Genomic DNA, 16,203 nt, shown 5'->3' with positions numbered 1-16,203 from the left:
GTCTTCTGTTCTTTGGACGTGCTCTGTTTCTTTCTGCCTCAGGGCCTTAGCACTCACTGCTTCCTCTTCCTTCCACTTAGTTAATTCAGCTGCTTTCGTAGATCTCCATCCAAGCAACAGCTTCTCAGGGAAGTCTTCACTCACCCCTACACCGGGTCTGGAGTTCCTGTTACGAGGGTTCATAGCACCAACTAGCTTTCTTTCATTGTAACTATTGTATCTGTTAATCACACAGTTATGTGTGGGGTTGTTTGACCACTTACTATAAGCTTCCTCTTTTTTCTTTTTCTTTTTTTACATTTTTTAAAGATTTTTAAAAATTTATTTGAGAGAGAGAGGGAAAGCCAAGCAAGTGAGAGAATGCATGTAGTTGGGGGTGGGGAGCAGCAGAGGGAGAGTGAGAAGCAGGCTCCCTGGGATCATGACCTGAGCCAAAGGCAGATGCTTAACTGACTGAGCCACCCAGGAGCCCATAAACATTTTTTAAAACTACTTAACTATAAGCCTTAAGAAGAAGGGATAGTGTCTGTTTTGTTCCCCAGCTGTGTCCCCTCTACCAACAAAGGAGGAGCTTCCTAATAATTGTGGCTTTAAGAAACAAATGGATGGATGCTTGATGATCTCTTGAGACAAAAACGGGACCTGGGAGATAGTTTCAATATGGCAGAAAACTCGGGAAACCCCCCCCCCCACATATTTATTTGGTATTTGCAGGTTAAATAGCTATTTATGTATTTCTTTTTGGAAAAACCCGAATCAACTCAGTGAGGTCGCCTTTTGCAGCATCCCATCCTAGCTGAGCTCTGAAGGGGCTTCCCTGCCCTGCACAGAGAGCTGTGGGGTGTCGGGGAGGGGTACAGGACTGCCCAGGAACACACACCATGAGCTCTGGGGGTTGAGAACGGAGTCCTCCTCTGTCTTGTGTCGACCGGGCAGGAGCTTCACAAATATTAATTACGGCACTCACTGTTAACTGCCCTCTCAGTGACAATCCTTTTCTTGCTAAGAAAACCCTGATTTTGGTTGGGGAAGCAAAGCGCCCAGTCTTTGGGGATGAAGCCAAGCACTGACATTCTGTTTCCCATGGCCTGATGCTGGAAGCCGTTTGCAGTCTGCCTCGTCATTAGGGCTGGTTTTCTTCTGGCTAACAAGAACTAAGTGCCTCGTAAGGTCTACTTCACTGGTGTTAGGTCAGATACACATTAAGAAAACACCCCCTGAGATAGCTCCCCCCACCCCGTTTTGCTCCTGGAGGCTGAACTTGATCATGGTACCCACAGCTGTCTGTAATAGCCAGCCTGTGACCAGGAGGCTCCAAGGAGACAAAAGCCACAACACTGAGAAAAGTGGCACATTGGATTAAAAGGACCTGGTTCCTTAGTTCTGTCACTGAGTTTCCGCACCAGCCCCTTGCCTGTTCATTCGGAAGTTCTTGTTATGTGAGAGGATTAAATGTCTTTATTGCATAAAGCCATGAGTAGGCAGACCTTCCATTACTCACAGCTGAATGCATTTCTAATCAATGTATTTATTTGAATTTTCTTTTATTTTTATATAATTTCAAACATGTGGGAGCGTTGTCAGAGGACGAACTTCCTTGTAGCCTCCACCAGATTCACCAAGTGTTCCTGACCACTTGGCTCTCTCTCTCTGGCATGGACATGGTCGGATATGACATGACACCCTCGTTTCTTCCTGAAGCCCTGAAACGTGGTTAGGGGCATCCCGCTCCTTCCACTCCGGACGTTTCAGCATGTACTCTCCAAGAACAAGCAGCATCTAGTGACCTAATTCAGGAAACTTAGAATTGATACCATACAGTTGTCTAATGGTCACTAACTGTCAATTTTCAGTGGTTTCATTGTCAAGAGTTGTCTAATATACATGATCCTCATGATCCACATAATCATTTTTCCAACTGTCCCAATAATATTCAAAGGATCTCTCCCCTGATCCAGTCGGCATGCCTCTGTGTCTCCTTTGACCTGGGCCAGCTCCTTGTCCTTTCTTTGCCTGTTGGGACGTCAGTACTTTGAAGGGTTCAGGTCCATTGTTGATGGTCTCTCTGTCTGGGTCTGTCTGCTATCTCCTCAGGGAGCACGGATACTGGATAAGGAGGCTGTGTGGCCTCAGGATGTCCCACCACGGGCTCCTTGACGTCTTTCTGTCCTAGCCCGGTCGTATGAACTCTGTTCACTAGTGAAGGCAGAGCCTGCCAGTTTCTCAACTATAAAGTTACCATCCTTTCTTTTAGTCAATATCCTGTTCTTCTCCAAACTTGTACTTGGTGATGACTCTCGTCTAAATCAGCTATTAGCATTACGGTTGCAAAACTGTGATTTTCTAATTCGGTTATTCCTTTGACATCAATTGGCATCCTCTTGCCTTTCTCCCTCCCTTCCTCCCTTCCTTTTCTGGTTTATCACTATAGATTCTCATTGTATCACACAGATTATAATCCATTAGTATCATTATTAATTCTGATGCTCATGTTGCCCCAGATTTGGTGAGAGCCCCTTCACATTGGTGGTGGGGTAATTCGACATGCCTTCATCTCCAGGACTCCTGTGTGTCTGAGCTGCAGGGGACAGAGATCTACGGGCTGAACACTGGGTTTGAAGAGGAGGCCTCCAGGTCACTGTCAGGTCATGGGCTTGAGGCCATTTTTCCATCTGCAGGATGGGTGTGGATGGCTCATTGCTGCCTTTCTGCCTGGGCTCTGCTGAGGCAAGCTGAGCGCACGGACAGGGCTGGCACTTGGGGAGCTCAGGCGTGTCCCATAACCAAGGACCAAGCCTTTCTGGGTATAAAACGGAGTTCAGTCTTTTGATACCAGCTGCAGCAGGAGCACCCAAATCCTGATTGTTGTTCCTTTTGATGTTGCCATTTATCTCAGCAAAGCGAAACCGGTTGAAAATAATACCTTCAGAAGGAAGAGAATCAGGGAGTTCAAACAGAAGAATACTTCCCAGCTAGATTAGGGAAACCCCCTTTGTGCTAAAATGTTCTAGGCAAATCCTCTTTGGTACAATTTTGTAGGAGCCAAATGTAGGAGAGGAAGCGTTTCTTGTTCCCATCCTCTGGGGCAGGGCTCTGGCTGGGATGATGAGACAGGGAGTTCATGGGCTGCCTACTTGCTTAGAGTCCTTGCTGACGAGTCTGGCTTCCCAGGTCGATGAGAGACTTTTGGGAAATGTGGCAAAGAGCTGGGGTGAGAGAGGGCAGCCACTGCTCACACGAAACCATTGTCCCCCAGCAGACAAAGGGCTTCAGGAGCCCTCCCCACGAAGACAAGATATTTAAGGGAGTCCTTCGTTGGGTTGAAATCACAGTTACGTGGACCAAAGAAAGAAAGAATGAGCAGGAAGAGCGGGAATTTGCTAGCCGTGGGATCTTGGTCCACTTACTTGCTCTCTCTGAGCCTTGGTTGGTTTCTTGTTGAGATCACTCCCCGCTGCTACACTTTTCCTTCATAGCACCCAACACGGTTCTAATTGTACATTTATTTGGATAATTCTTGTATTAAAGTCTATCTCTAATAACCTCGTAAAGGGAAGGGACAGTACATTTTTTATACTCCCTTGTATTCTCATGAACAAAACAGCGTGTAAGAGGTAACAGGTGCTCAATAAGTACTTGCCAGATAAAAGTAAAAGGAATTGAAAATCGAACCTGTTTCCAAAAACCAAGTCCTTTTCTGACATCCTAAGCTGGTGTTCTCCAGGAAGACAAGATGGGATGGAGGTCATTCCAGGGTGAGGGATTGCCATAAGACCCATTGGGGAAATTATCACTGATGTTTTTTTGTTGGCCGGCTTGCTTGTGTTTCATGGTGGCAGCGGCTTGAATCCAGGCTGTAGGTGGAAGAGGAGGGGCAGGAGAAGATGTGGAGCAAGGCGGAGATGATTGAAAGACTTCCTAGTGCTTACCTGACAGTTAAGAATCGGGATCCCGAGGAAATACTGAGGGTTTTCCATCTGGGGCGAATGGCATGATCAGTCACATCTGAGAAAGATCACTCTGCCTGCCATTGATGGGAGAGTGGACAGAGGATCAGGGCAGAACCTGGAAGCTAGCAGCGTGTCGCTGTAAAACAGCATAAAGAAGACACAGTCCGGGATGGGGTGTCAGTGGAGAGAGGAGCCGATTAGCTCCTAGGAGATGGGGAGAGAGAGGAAGTAAGGATGACTCCCCAGGTGTAGGTGCAGGCCCCTGGACAGATGGTCTCACCACCTCCAGCAGCAGAAAGCACTGAAGGGAGAGAAGATTTGAGGGAGAAGAGCCTGGGGAAGGCCGGCTGAGTTGGTCCAGCAGGCAGATGGGGGCGGGGTGAATGGGGCAGGGAGGTCTGAGTGGAGAGAGAGATTAAGGAGGGAATGAGAGAGTCCAGTCCCTGTTTCTAGACCTCAGTGCAGGGTGGCTATATGCCTCAGCTCTTTCTCTCCCCAGCTGTCTGCAGCTGAGCTTAACCCAGGCAGAAACTTGGCCCTTTAGAAGGGGAACTTGTCTGCTGGAGGGAGGAAGCATGCTATTCTTTTCAAAACTTTGGGCTTTGGATCTTCGGTTCAAGCCTCAATTACCACTTCTGTCAAGCACTGAAATGTTAATCCATCTTTCTCAAGGTTATAAAAGAGAAAGACTGAAGCTGTCCAGTAGGCAGGAGGCTCCCAGCCCACTGGAGCCAGCCTTCCTCCTCCTTGTCTTCTGGGCTCATCCAAAATTATTCCCCAAAGGAAAAATCTCTTAAAGACGGGGGAGAGGGGTTGATGGTGGGCAAGAAGACTCTCCCAAGAGGTCAGGTTAAGCCTGAATTTTAGAATGGATGATGGGGATGGGGAGGGGTAGTTTAGAGAAAATGGTTTCTAGGAGACATGCTTCCTGCATGCTTTTTCTAGATGTCGATTTCATTGAACCTTACACCACCGGGAAGAGCAGGAATCATTAGCCTCTTTTGTGGATGAGAAAACCAAGACCGGGTGAAGTTTAGGGCGCTCAAGGTCACGCAGCCAGGAATGAAGTCCCAGTTGGGACTCGGGTCCGGTAGAAATCTAAAGCTGCCCCCTACCTTACAAACGCTCTTTCCCAGTGTAGAAGCCAGCGATTCCCCCATCCCTACCCTATCTCCCCGTACCCCAAACTTGTCTGGGGCCGGGGCACCAGGGCTGGGTCAAGGACCCCTTGGTCTTCCCGGGGCGTGCTTTCCATGGCACGCGGAGAGGGTCTGGCACGCGAGCGCCTCTCGGACCTGAGGATTCGCCTCCAGACTCCGGCGACGGAGCGCGGAGAGTGAGCGCGCCCCGGTACAGGTGGGGCGGCTGCGCGGGAGATTGGGGAACGCGGAGGCGCGGGGGCGCGGGCCCCGGGCGCAGACCGCGACAGAGGCAGCACAGCAACCCTCAGCCGCCGCCGGCCTCTCCCGACCCCCGCCCCATCGGCGGTGCCGGTTGTTTCTTGGCTTCTCCGGTTGCGAACCAGACACAGCCACAGCCACCTCCGCCCGGTGCGCATCGGCCGGCTTCCTGCTCCTGGCGCGGACCCTGAAAGGGCGCAACGCAGCCACCGACCCGGAGGCGCTCGAGGAAGCCAGAGGAGTCCCAGCGCACTCGGGACCCTGGCGCAGAGCACGGTGAGCGGCCCCCGGGGCTCCGGGATCCCTTAACCGCGGGTCACGGTGCGCCAGCCCGCGGGGGCCCGATGGGTCACCCGGGGGGCGCAAGGCCGAAGTTGGGACCTCACGCAGCCCGCCTCCGCGGCCGAACCTGACATGCTGCCGCCGGGGCGCAACCGCACCGCGGAGCGGGCGCGGTTCCGGCAGCAGCAGCTGGCGCAGCCGGGCGCCGCTGGGGGCGCGGAGGGGGCGGCGCCGCTGGGGCCCGCGCAGGTGGTCACCGCCGGCCTCCTGACCCTGCTCATCGTCTGGACCCTGCTGGGCAACGTGCTGGTGTGTGCGGCCATCGTGCGCAGCCGCCACCTGCGCGCCAAGATGACCAACGTCTTCATCGTGTCTCTGGCTGTGTCCGACCTCTTCGTGGCATTGCTGGTCATGCCCTGGAAGGCAGTCGCCGAGGTGGCCGGTTACTGGCCCTTTGGGGCCTTCTGCGACATCTGGGTGGCCTTTGACATCATGTGCTCCACTGCGTCCATCCTGAATCTGTGCGTCATCAGTGTGGATCGCTACTGGGCCATCTCCAGGCCCTTCCGCTATGAACGCAAGATGACCCAGCGCGTGGCATTGATCATGGTTGGCCTGGCCTGGTCCTTGTCCATTCTTATCTCCTTCATCCCAGTTCAACTCCACTGGCACAGGGACAAGGCAGGCTCCTGGGGCGGGATGGAACCGCCATCCAGCCTGGCTAACGGGACACCCTGGGAGGAAGCGAGGGAGCCAGAGGTGAGGGCGGAAAACTGTGACTCCAGCCTGAACCGAACTTATGCCATCTCTTCTTCGCTCATCAGCTTCTACATCCCTGTGGCCATCATGATCGTGACCTACACGCGCATCTACCGTATCGCCCAGGTGCAGATCCGCCGGATTTCCTCCCTGGAGAGGGCGGCGGAGCACGCGCAGAGCTGCCGCAGCCGCGCGGCCTGCGCCCAGGACACCAGCCTGCGGACATCCATCAAGAAGGAGACCAAGGTCCTCAAGACCCTGTCGGTGATCATGGGGGTCTTCGTGTGCTGCTGGCTGCCCTTCTTTGTCCTTAACTGCATGGTCCCCTTTTGCAGCGGACGCCCGGAGGGTCCTCGGGCTGGCTTTCCCTGTGTCAGTGAGACCACCTTCGACGTCTTCGTCTGGTTCGGCTGGGCCAACTCCTCCCTCAACCCTGTCATCTACGCCTTCAACGCTGACTTCCGGAAGGTGTTTGCACAGCTGCTGGGGTGCAGCAACCTCTGCTCCCGCACTGCAGTGGAGACCGTGAACATCAGCAATGAACTCATCTCCTACAACCAGGACACCATCTTCCACAAGGAGATCGCAGCTGCCTACATCCACATGATCCCCAATGCCGTGACCCCAGGGGACGGGGAGGTGGACAAAGAGGAGGAGAGCCCTTTTGATCATGTGTCCCAGATCTCTCAGACGTCCCGGGATGGTGACCCTGCCGCGGAGTCTGCTTGGGAGCTGGAATGCGAGGGGGAGATTTCGTTAGGCAAAATAACGCCTTTCACCCCGGATGGATTCCATTAAACAGCATAAGGAGTGCCCCTCGTGGATCTACACAGCAGCACGGACATCAACGAGCATGCAGAATTCACACTCACCAGTACATTTCCAGAGCTGCCCAGTGGATCACATTTTCTGTGTCTGAAGAATTGGCAGAACCATTTGGCATCAACTCAGTCAAATATACCCCAGCCTAGCAGAAATGGACCAGTGTCCAGTTAGAGAAGAGAAGGTGGTGTTTGATTCTTTAAAAAAAAAAAAAAAAAAAGTAGTAGCTGGTCTTTAAAAAATACACTCTCGGCTCCCTTTTAAACAATTGAATTGATTAGTCACTTATTTTTGTTTGGTTGATTTTTAGACAACAGGATCTATGTGGGTGTGTCATGCTGCTGGGATGTGTGTGGCTTTTGTGCATTTTGCTTCTTGTGGCCCTGTGTTATTGCATTTTCTGCTGTCTCTGTGTCTTTACAACAGCTGATGAACTCTCTGATTTGTTCTGGTGTCTAATAAACACAAATTTATGTGCATGATGGGGTGATTATCTTTGCTTCGCCACATTGGTTTTCAGGACAGTTTCTGGAGAAATCACGAGAGTATCCTTAAAATCAGGGAAGAATTTGGCTTGGTCTGGAAGCACATCTTTATTTTATCTTTGCAGACAGATTGGCCTTACGGGTACACACAGGAGCAAGGACCGTGAAGAGCTTCCAATTCCTCTGTTTTTTTGTTTTGTTTTGTTTTAGATACATCCATCTCAAGTCTGTGCTGAAAGCCGGCTTCAGTGATACAGCATCAGATAGGAACTCCTGTGCCCTGGAATTGTAGTATTTTTTCTCATTTAGAATCTCCTGTTTAAATAACATAAAATAATTCTCCCAATTCCTCCCATATCAGTTCATTGAAAAGATCATAGAGCATTAAGAGCTGAATCTTTCTCAATCTCAAATCTGTAGTGTTTAAGGCTTACATGGTTTTTGATCTGCATTTCTGAAAGTCTCTGAAATGTGTGAGCTGATATGCTTTAAAAAAAACCAAATCTCATTTTTAAATAGACATTTTCATCTGTAGGCACCAGGAAATGAGAGAATGCACTTTAACAAAAAGGTAGGAGCCCGAGTTGATATTTGAATGAACTTGAAATGGGAAAATCTATTGGTTGAGGTGCTCAACATGAAAAGAGCCCAAAGACTTTCAATCTTTTTGTTCTTCTCTGCAGCCTGTGTGGGGAAGAGAAGTGTTTTATGCCAGAGCCATTCCAACTGAGAGCATGTTATTACCACTGGATCTAAATGTGAGCATTGTTAATGGAAGCAAATGAAATCTGAATATGTAATTTCTTACAAGTCCCTACTCTGAAGCAGGCTCATCAAGGACAGTTCAATCAATTTTGGTCTCTTTCGGGATAATTTTATTGTCAGTCTACTAAGCAACCACGTCTTGTTCATGGCAAGATGTACCGTACTTGACACATAATGCTTCATAAATATTTGGTGAATGAGTACCTCTGGCACACTGAAGTTGAAGCCAAGTCCCATTCAGTACCCCAAGTTTCATACAGAATCTCGTCATACTGATATTGGAATCTGAGGTCTATGTTCCATTATTGGCCGCAGGTGACCTGATCACTTCTGTGGACCATTAGGGAAACATCAGGGGCCGTGAGACGTGGTTGCGCTCTAGGATTCAGGAGATGGCTGCGTGACCTTGAATGAGTCCAGTAACCTTTCCGGGCCCTACTTTCTGTCCGCATCTGTAAGCTGAAACACTTACAGTGAAGCAGTGTTTTCCAAATTGTTCTTCACTGTGCTGATGCTATGGTGGGGGTCTCAGGTGGGGTCTCAGGGTAGTGCAGGAAACCCCGGGGAAAATAACTCTTCTCTACAGGGCTTCTTTGAGCTTTTCGGTGTGGCATGAATCCCCAAACAGGAGAGAATTCTGCATTGCTTCCCGATGTCTTTGACCTTGTGAATCCTTGTTTGGCTCAATTCGTTCCTCCCTTTTCTCTGGAGACCACGGCTGCAGGGAAAGGGTTTGAGAAACCGAATCAATCTGGATGTCTCTTAAGTGTATCTAATCTAGTCTAAGGGACCCATTGTCATAAGCAAGGGGTTTTTTTGTTTGTTTTCTTTTTTTTTTTTTTTTTTTTTTGGCAAACCTGTTTTAGGCCCCAGTTTAAACAACTTCTTGTTTAACAGAAGGAAAATGGATTATGTGAGAACCTTAAAAATCCCTTTTGCAAAAGAGCTCCAATCAGTTCTTGTAATTATTTACACACACTCTGTGCTGGGCATTGTTCTAGGAATGTGGTCACCAATCAGATACTCTGGGGTCTTGAGCTTCTGCTTCAGCGGGAGGGAGACGAGCGAAGGATCACTACCACACTGCCCTGTGGTGTGCGGTGTGCGCGGGGCAATGACAACTGATGGGACACGAATGGCCCAGTGTGCAGAGTGGGGGAGCTGCTGTCTGACTTCGGGTGGTGCCTCTCAGAAGAGGAACGATGCAGAGAGACCCAGACGAAGGAGGCGGGTTGGGCCATGCTAAGGTCTGGGAGGAGGAGTGCTCCAGGCAGAGGGAATGGCAGGGCGAACTCCCAGAAATGGGACTATGCTTGGCACAAGGGGAAAAGAGAAAGGTGGTAGGTGTGGCTGGAGGCCAGGATGGGAGAGCAGCAACGGGCTGGCAGTCAGGGCTGGGCACCTCGCACGCACTAATCCATTCAATGTTCACAGCCCTGCGAGGCAGGCACCTCTTTTACTCCCATTTTACAGATGAGAAAATGAAGGTGTTAGCAATCTAAATAACGAGCCCAGGGTCGTATAGCTCATGAGTGGTTGAGCTGGACTTGAACTTGGGCAGTCTGGTCTTGGAGTCTTTAATCTTCACACCCTGAGCTGGTAAGGAGGGCTGCCAGGGCTTTCCCAGGCAGCAGGTGCACTGCTGCTGGGATCAGAGCATCTCTTGTCCATTGTTAATGAGCTGGTTACCCTACACTTTCCTATGACACTTTCCATATGTAAGCCAACCTCCACTGTGCACCAGCTCTGAACATCCTTGGTGTTTGGAGGGGAGGCAGCAGAGGGTGGTGGAAAAAAGAGCCATGTCCTGAGCCTGTATGTGGATGGCCAAGTACTTCCCTGATTCTGCTTGATCCTTTCGTTAACCTCACCTACTATCATTTGTCCGTTTTACAGATGAGGACACTGAGGCACGGAGAGGGTAAGTTGCTTATCCAAGGTCATATGACAGTACGTGTTGGAACAAGTGTTTATACTCGGTCCAGTGGTTCTCCGTGGGGGTGATTTTGTTTCGCAGGGGACATCTGGCCATGTCTGGAGACACTTCTGGTTGTCACAGCCGGGTATGGAGGGTTCCTGTCATCAACTTACAGAGAACAGGACAGCCTCCAGCACAAAGAACTCTCTGGACTGGAGAGGCCCTGAGGCTGGTGGGCTCCGGGACCCAGTGGTGACTGACAGAGCCACAACCCTGGGATTCTGAAGCTCCACAGCTTGCAGTCCAAATTTTAGCCCCCACATTTATTAATTGTCTGAATTTGGGCACCTTTTTGAATTCCAGTTTTTTTTTTCCCCTAAGTTTTTTTTATTATTTGAAAGAGAGAAAGAGCAAGCAGGGAGAAGGGCGGAGGAAGAGGGAGAGAGAGAATCTCAAGCTGATCCTGAACTGCGCACTTGGAGCGGGATGCGGGGTCCATCCCAGAACCTCAAGTTCACGACGTGAGCCAAAACCAGGAGTCAAATGCTTACCCGACTGAGCCACCTAGGAGCCCCTCGTTTTAGTTTCTTTATCTGAGAAATGGGAACATTAACCCCAAAGGTTTGGAGGAGAATTAAATGAGTGTGCACATCACTGAGGTATTCTTGTGTTGTTCTTTTTCTTTTTCCTCCTTAAAGGAACTCCTTAAAGGCTTGATGCAGTTTAAATCGACCTTGAGGTTTTCTATCGTCTTAGAAGCTGAAGCCCTGAGAGCTGAGAGTCATTCTGTCTTGGCCTCATGGTCTTCTTGGCCTAGAAGAGTGTCTGGTATGGTGGAGGTGTTCAGTGAATGTGTGTCCCCACCTCGGACACACGGACACACACACACACACATACACACACACACACACCAGTCTTAACATGCTACAACTGAGTGAGTAATTAGGTGTTTACGCAGCAAGTCCCAGGGTGGTGGTCCTCACATTTTGGGCTAAGCAAAGGCCTGCGGGGCTGAAAGCCCCACACGGAGAGTTATCGTACAACACACCCAGACACTCTTTTATAACTCGGAGAGGGCTTCCATATTTCCCCCAGAGCCCCAAGAATATCCAGTGAGGTCCTTCCAGCCTGCCCATGGCAGAGATGAGACAAGCTGACCAAGGACAAGGAGTGAGATGTCCTGAGATTCATCCAAGGTCACCCAACCAGGGACGCTCACACTGAATCTGAAGGTGGCCATACTTCCCGTGCCCTCCCCACCGCACGGCATGGAAAGAATGTGTGACACAGCAGGGGAACAGCAGGCATGTCCTTAAAATTCGTGCCTGACTGTCCTCACCCTCTCCTGGCTCTGTGTGACGACAGGAATGATGTGTTCCTGTCACATGGTGGCATGTCCTTAAATTTGGGGTTGTCTCGTGCTCCCTGCTGCGCAGATTCAGACACGCACTTTGGGCAGGAGCCCCACAGAAGCAGCGCCCTGTTCCTCTCACAGCATCATACCGGGGAAGATGTCGTCACTTTCTGTCACTGGGAACGTGCGTTCTGGTCACTGGGTGATGGCGGTGAATATAAAGTTACTTGATACTCGATACAAAGATACTTGATAAATATCCTTTGGAGAGATACTTTGAGACTACGGAAACACTCCATTAGCCCTCAGATTTTACCCACTGGCATTGGCATCTTCGAAGGATCCTTCCCTGAGTCAATTATTGTTGTGATTGCCAGGTGGGGTGTTTAAAAAATTTCCATCATCATCGTTTTACTGTTGGCTTTTTTTTTTTTTTTTTTTTTTACTGCAAGGAAGGGCATTTATTTAATTCATACCTGTGTAGACTCTTGGATTCCTAGATCTTATAATAGGTCATAATCCTTTCCTCTCTGTATTTATTGTGATGTTTAAATGGTCTCCTATTGGACCAGGGAGGAGCCCTTTCGAGTTGCCTTCTGTGTCTTTTTGAAATGCCGTTATTATTCATTGGGCAGTTTGCTATGTTTTTGGCCCAAGATACTCCAGACTCATCTTGTATATTTCTTGCTTGAGCTTTGGAATCAACCATTTCTTTAAGGAGTTTCAGTTCCTTTTAGCAGAGAATTGTATTTAGAAATAAAGATCTGGGAGCTAAGGTGTTATGCTACTCAGGCAATTGGTTTCCAGGCCCCTGCAGAGGACAGAGCTGAGACACAGATATATGTATATATTCACACACATATTCTCCTATGCTTATACGCACAGACCCATAAGCTTCTCTCTACATCTGTTCCTAGCTATGTACAGACATTAAGTCCCTAGGATTTCTTCTGACTCCTTGTGGACATATTTTAAAATCATTACCTGCATTCAAATTCCGACCCACTGAACTTCTTAGTTCATGAGATCTGGAAGTCAAAGGGATTAACTTGCACGCCAAGATTTTTTTTTGTTTTGTTTTGTTTTTCCATATCAAAAAGGGAATAATCACTAGACGTCCCTTGGAGTTTATTGATAGGGTTATGTCATATGATGCAGGCGGAATGGAAAGCCACGCAGACCGTGAGAATTGGAAATCTATCAGCTCTGTGATTGTGTCTGGAAAGCCTAAGGCAGGCCTCTCTGTGTCCATGTAGTAGTCCTGTGCTCCATTTTCAGGTGCCCCATTCTAGAAACCGAGAGCTTAGAAGCCAAGACCTAGGAGGGGAATGAAATGGATCAACAGCAAATCAGATGTGTGATCACAGGAAGAAATAGGGCAAGATGTCAAGCCTGGGGCTCCAGGCCACTTTGGGGAGGACTCCAAGGAACACAAGCATGCCCACTCACAAGCAGGGGCAGGGCCATCAGACTTTGCTTTGACATTCCCAGTTTGGAGCATGGGGCCACCTGTGATCCATTTGTAGGACCTGAGCACAATGCTGGGCCCAGAGAAACACGGAGAATGTTGTTTTTTAGAACAGAAATGGCCACTATTCCTTTCTCTTCTTTAGCAATGTTTTATGTGATTTAAGCAAATTTTGAAGCTGGCTGCAGACATCGAATCTCATTTTGTCCACCTCCTGAATTGTGCACATGTGGAAACTAGGCCCAGAGAAGTTGAGGGACTTGACTAAGAAGTCCAGCAAGGTCATAGGAACTAGAATCTAGAGCCCAGGTGTCCAGGCCCCAGAGCAGTACTCCTTTTGCAGCCATGTGCACCTTTCATTGTGGGTGGGGGGGTGCAGAGGGTGCTCCCTGTCCTTAGAAATCTTTTTCTAAAGGCAATCACGATGCAAAAAATTCACGGTCAATGGTCTTTTCCATGTAAAATTAAGTTGATGAGATTTATTCTTTTTCTACAATATTCCCCATTAAGAAGGAACATTGCCAAGTTGCTTGTGGATTAAATACAAATGCTCAGGGATTTTTAGGACCCTGATTCATTCCTACTGAATGAAGTGTAGAGAATGGTAATTTAGTACTGATGAACCGTAGCTCTCATGGGAGCAAAAGGGCATCTGGAAGGCCTGTTCTTTGTTTGCCTTGTTATTTCATGAGAGAGAAACTGAAGTGGCAGGAAGCTGTTGTCAAAGAAGAAAATAGGGCTTTAAAAATGAAGTGAAAACAAGCTCAGAGGCACTGGGCCTCCTCCTGCAGGGAGAGGGGCTGCCACAGTCTGAGAAGGAATGTGAGTGACTCTCTGTCCCCTGCCCGGCCTCTCCCTCTTTGGTAGAATCATCTGGACATTTCAGACATCGAAGTCATGTTTCCCTGTGCGAGTACAGGACGTGTTCACGTTCTGTGCCCATGGAGGACCTTGGGGTGCCAAAGATCACCCTTAGCGGAGGGTTGTGAGAACCCGACTTGTGGTCTGCTTGCTGAATGCCCAACATTTTACCAACATTAACTCATTTGATTGTTCACAGAAGAGCCAGGAGATAGGTACAGTTAACACCATTACTTTACCATCGATAACGGAGGGAGAGGTCCTGTGACCTGTCCAAGGTCACACGGGGACTGTGGCAGATCTGAAATTCAGACTCCGGCAGTAAGGCTCCGGAGGCCACTCCCCACACTAAATACTTGGCCTCTTAGGGCCACATGGCTTATGCTCCCTCAGGCCTGAGTGCTGGGAGATCCCATCCAAGGACATCAATCAACCCCTATTTTTTCTTGAACAAGGTATCAACAACAGTTTGAGGTTATTAAGGGCAGTTTCCTGACCTTGACCTTGTCACCTGGAGTGGTTCCAGACCATCCCTCCACGCCCCGGCCCTGCCTTTCTCCAGCAAGCTTGGCCTGGGGTCCTGGTTCACATTTTTGTCCCTACCACTGGACACCGATGATGGTTCTGTGACTGTGGAAACAAACCTTTTAACCGAAAGTCTATCAACATCAACACATTTTCCCCTAACAAATATTTTCTAGAGGAAAAAGCACTGAACATATTAAATGCATTGATCGTTTTTCTCTTTGGTGCAAGGAAGCCATTTAGAGTGTTACTTTCTATGTTCTTGTTTTAATCTTACTAACTTTGTTTTTATGGAATCAATTATTTCCTTGAAAAACTTCACAGTGAAGATATGAATTTATCAATCAGTGTCTTTCCTCCATATCAGACTTCATCGATACCTTCTGCCACTATGTTTTCTATTTGGGGAGAAGGGTGTGATTTTTAACAATTTACCACGTAATTGTGTGATCGTCAGTTTTGTTATTTCTTGATGACTTCTATCAGCAATATTTATTATGAATCAGCTTAAAAACTGGTAATTTGGATTTATCATTTATCTGATGGATAAGAAATCTGTGAGCATATCTCAGATGACCCAGGAATGGTGTATTTTCCTGGAGTGATAGATTCCACTGCTAATTCAGTTTTTTAAAATACTTCCCACTAGTTTGAAGGCTGTGTGCTAATTGGGTCTCATGCCTATCTCTAGCTTGCTGGCTACAGATCTGGGGATTCTTCAGTCTCCGTAACTGCATGAACCGATTCCTTCTAACAAATTTCATTTCATATATATTTATGATACTGGTTCTGTTTCTTTAGAGAACCTGATAGAGCTTCTGAATGGCTAACAGGTGTATGTGGTACAAGGAGAACTGGGCATGTCTAGAGACTCATTCTGGAAGTCCAGGGGTAAGGTGGATGGCCAGCAATCCAGCAGCTGGCACTGGAGTTGCCCATTATGGGATCTGAGAGTCTAGACATAGGCTCTCTTCTTGAGGATCCAGTGGGGTTGTTCAGGAGTTCCGTCATGAGGAGGCAAGACCCTGGCACTGTGTTGGCAAATGGGGCTCAGGGGATGGGGTGTCTAACCAGCATAATGCAGGAAGGGCAGCAGAAGTCACAACTACAGGGCTGAGGTTCAAGGCAAAGCCCCAGGCGGACCCACATGCGGATTAATGTATTATTTGTCAACTCCTGTGGGAGGCGGTATGGCGGAGGTGTTATGGCACTCAGGCCCTGGAGCTGGAGTGCTTGTTTTGGAATTCCTGTGCTCCCACTTACTATATGACCCCAGGGACAAAGCATGCCCAAGTTCCACTATTTGTTGAGGGAGATAATTATAGTACCACCCCCATGGAATCCTGTAAGGACTTGATGAGATACTTTGTATAAAGCTCTTAGAACAGTAACTGCACACTCTTAGTACTGAGTTAACTTTGTATGATGTGTTAGGCTTTGTTGTGATTATGCCGCATAACAAACAATCCCCAAATCTCAGTGCTAATCAATAGTTACTTCTCACACTCATCAGGGATCCCAGCGCTATGGGGCTCTACAGGGCTTGCCTGGATGCAGATGGGCCTGAGTTCAGGCTGTGAGCTGGGTTCATGCCTGCCTCATCTGGCTGTCAAT

General features: G+C 48.7%; 1 protein-coding gene across 1 annotated transcript; it reads left to right on the top strand.

Moving 5' to 3' along the window:
• Window positions 1-5,282: 5,282 nt before the first annotated feature.
• Window positions 5,283-7,681, top strand: DRD5 (dopamine receptor D5). The gene has a single exon (XM_082726297.1). It carries the CDS (start codon window positions 5,765-5,767, stop codon window positions 7,187-7,189), a length of 1,425 nt encoding a protein of 474 aa, XP_082582423.1. The 5' UTR covers window positions 5,283-5,764; the 3' UTR covers window positions 7,190-7,681.
• The last annotated feature ends 8,522 nt before the right edge of the window (window positions 7,682-16,203 follow it).

The sequence above is a fragment of the Mustela nivalis genome (genome assembly GCF_964662115.1).
Source record: "Mustela nivalis genome assembly, chromosome: 4".
NCBI lineage: Eukaryota > Metazoa > Chordata > Mammalia > Carnivora > Mustelidae > Mustela > Mustela nivalis.
Note: the sequence above shows the minus strand (reverse complement) of the source record. Positions and strands in the feature narration are given on the sequence as shown.

What these genes read in the sequence shown, in the direction of transcription:
- DRD5 (XM_082726297.1), top strand. Translation starts at nt 5,765, where the DNA reads ATGCTGCCGCCGGGGCGCAACCGCACCGCGGAGCGGGCGCGGTTCCGG.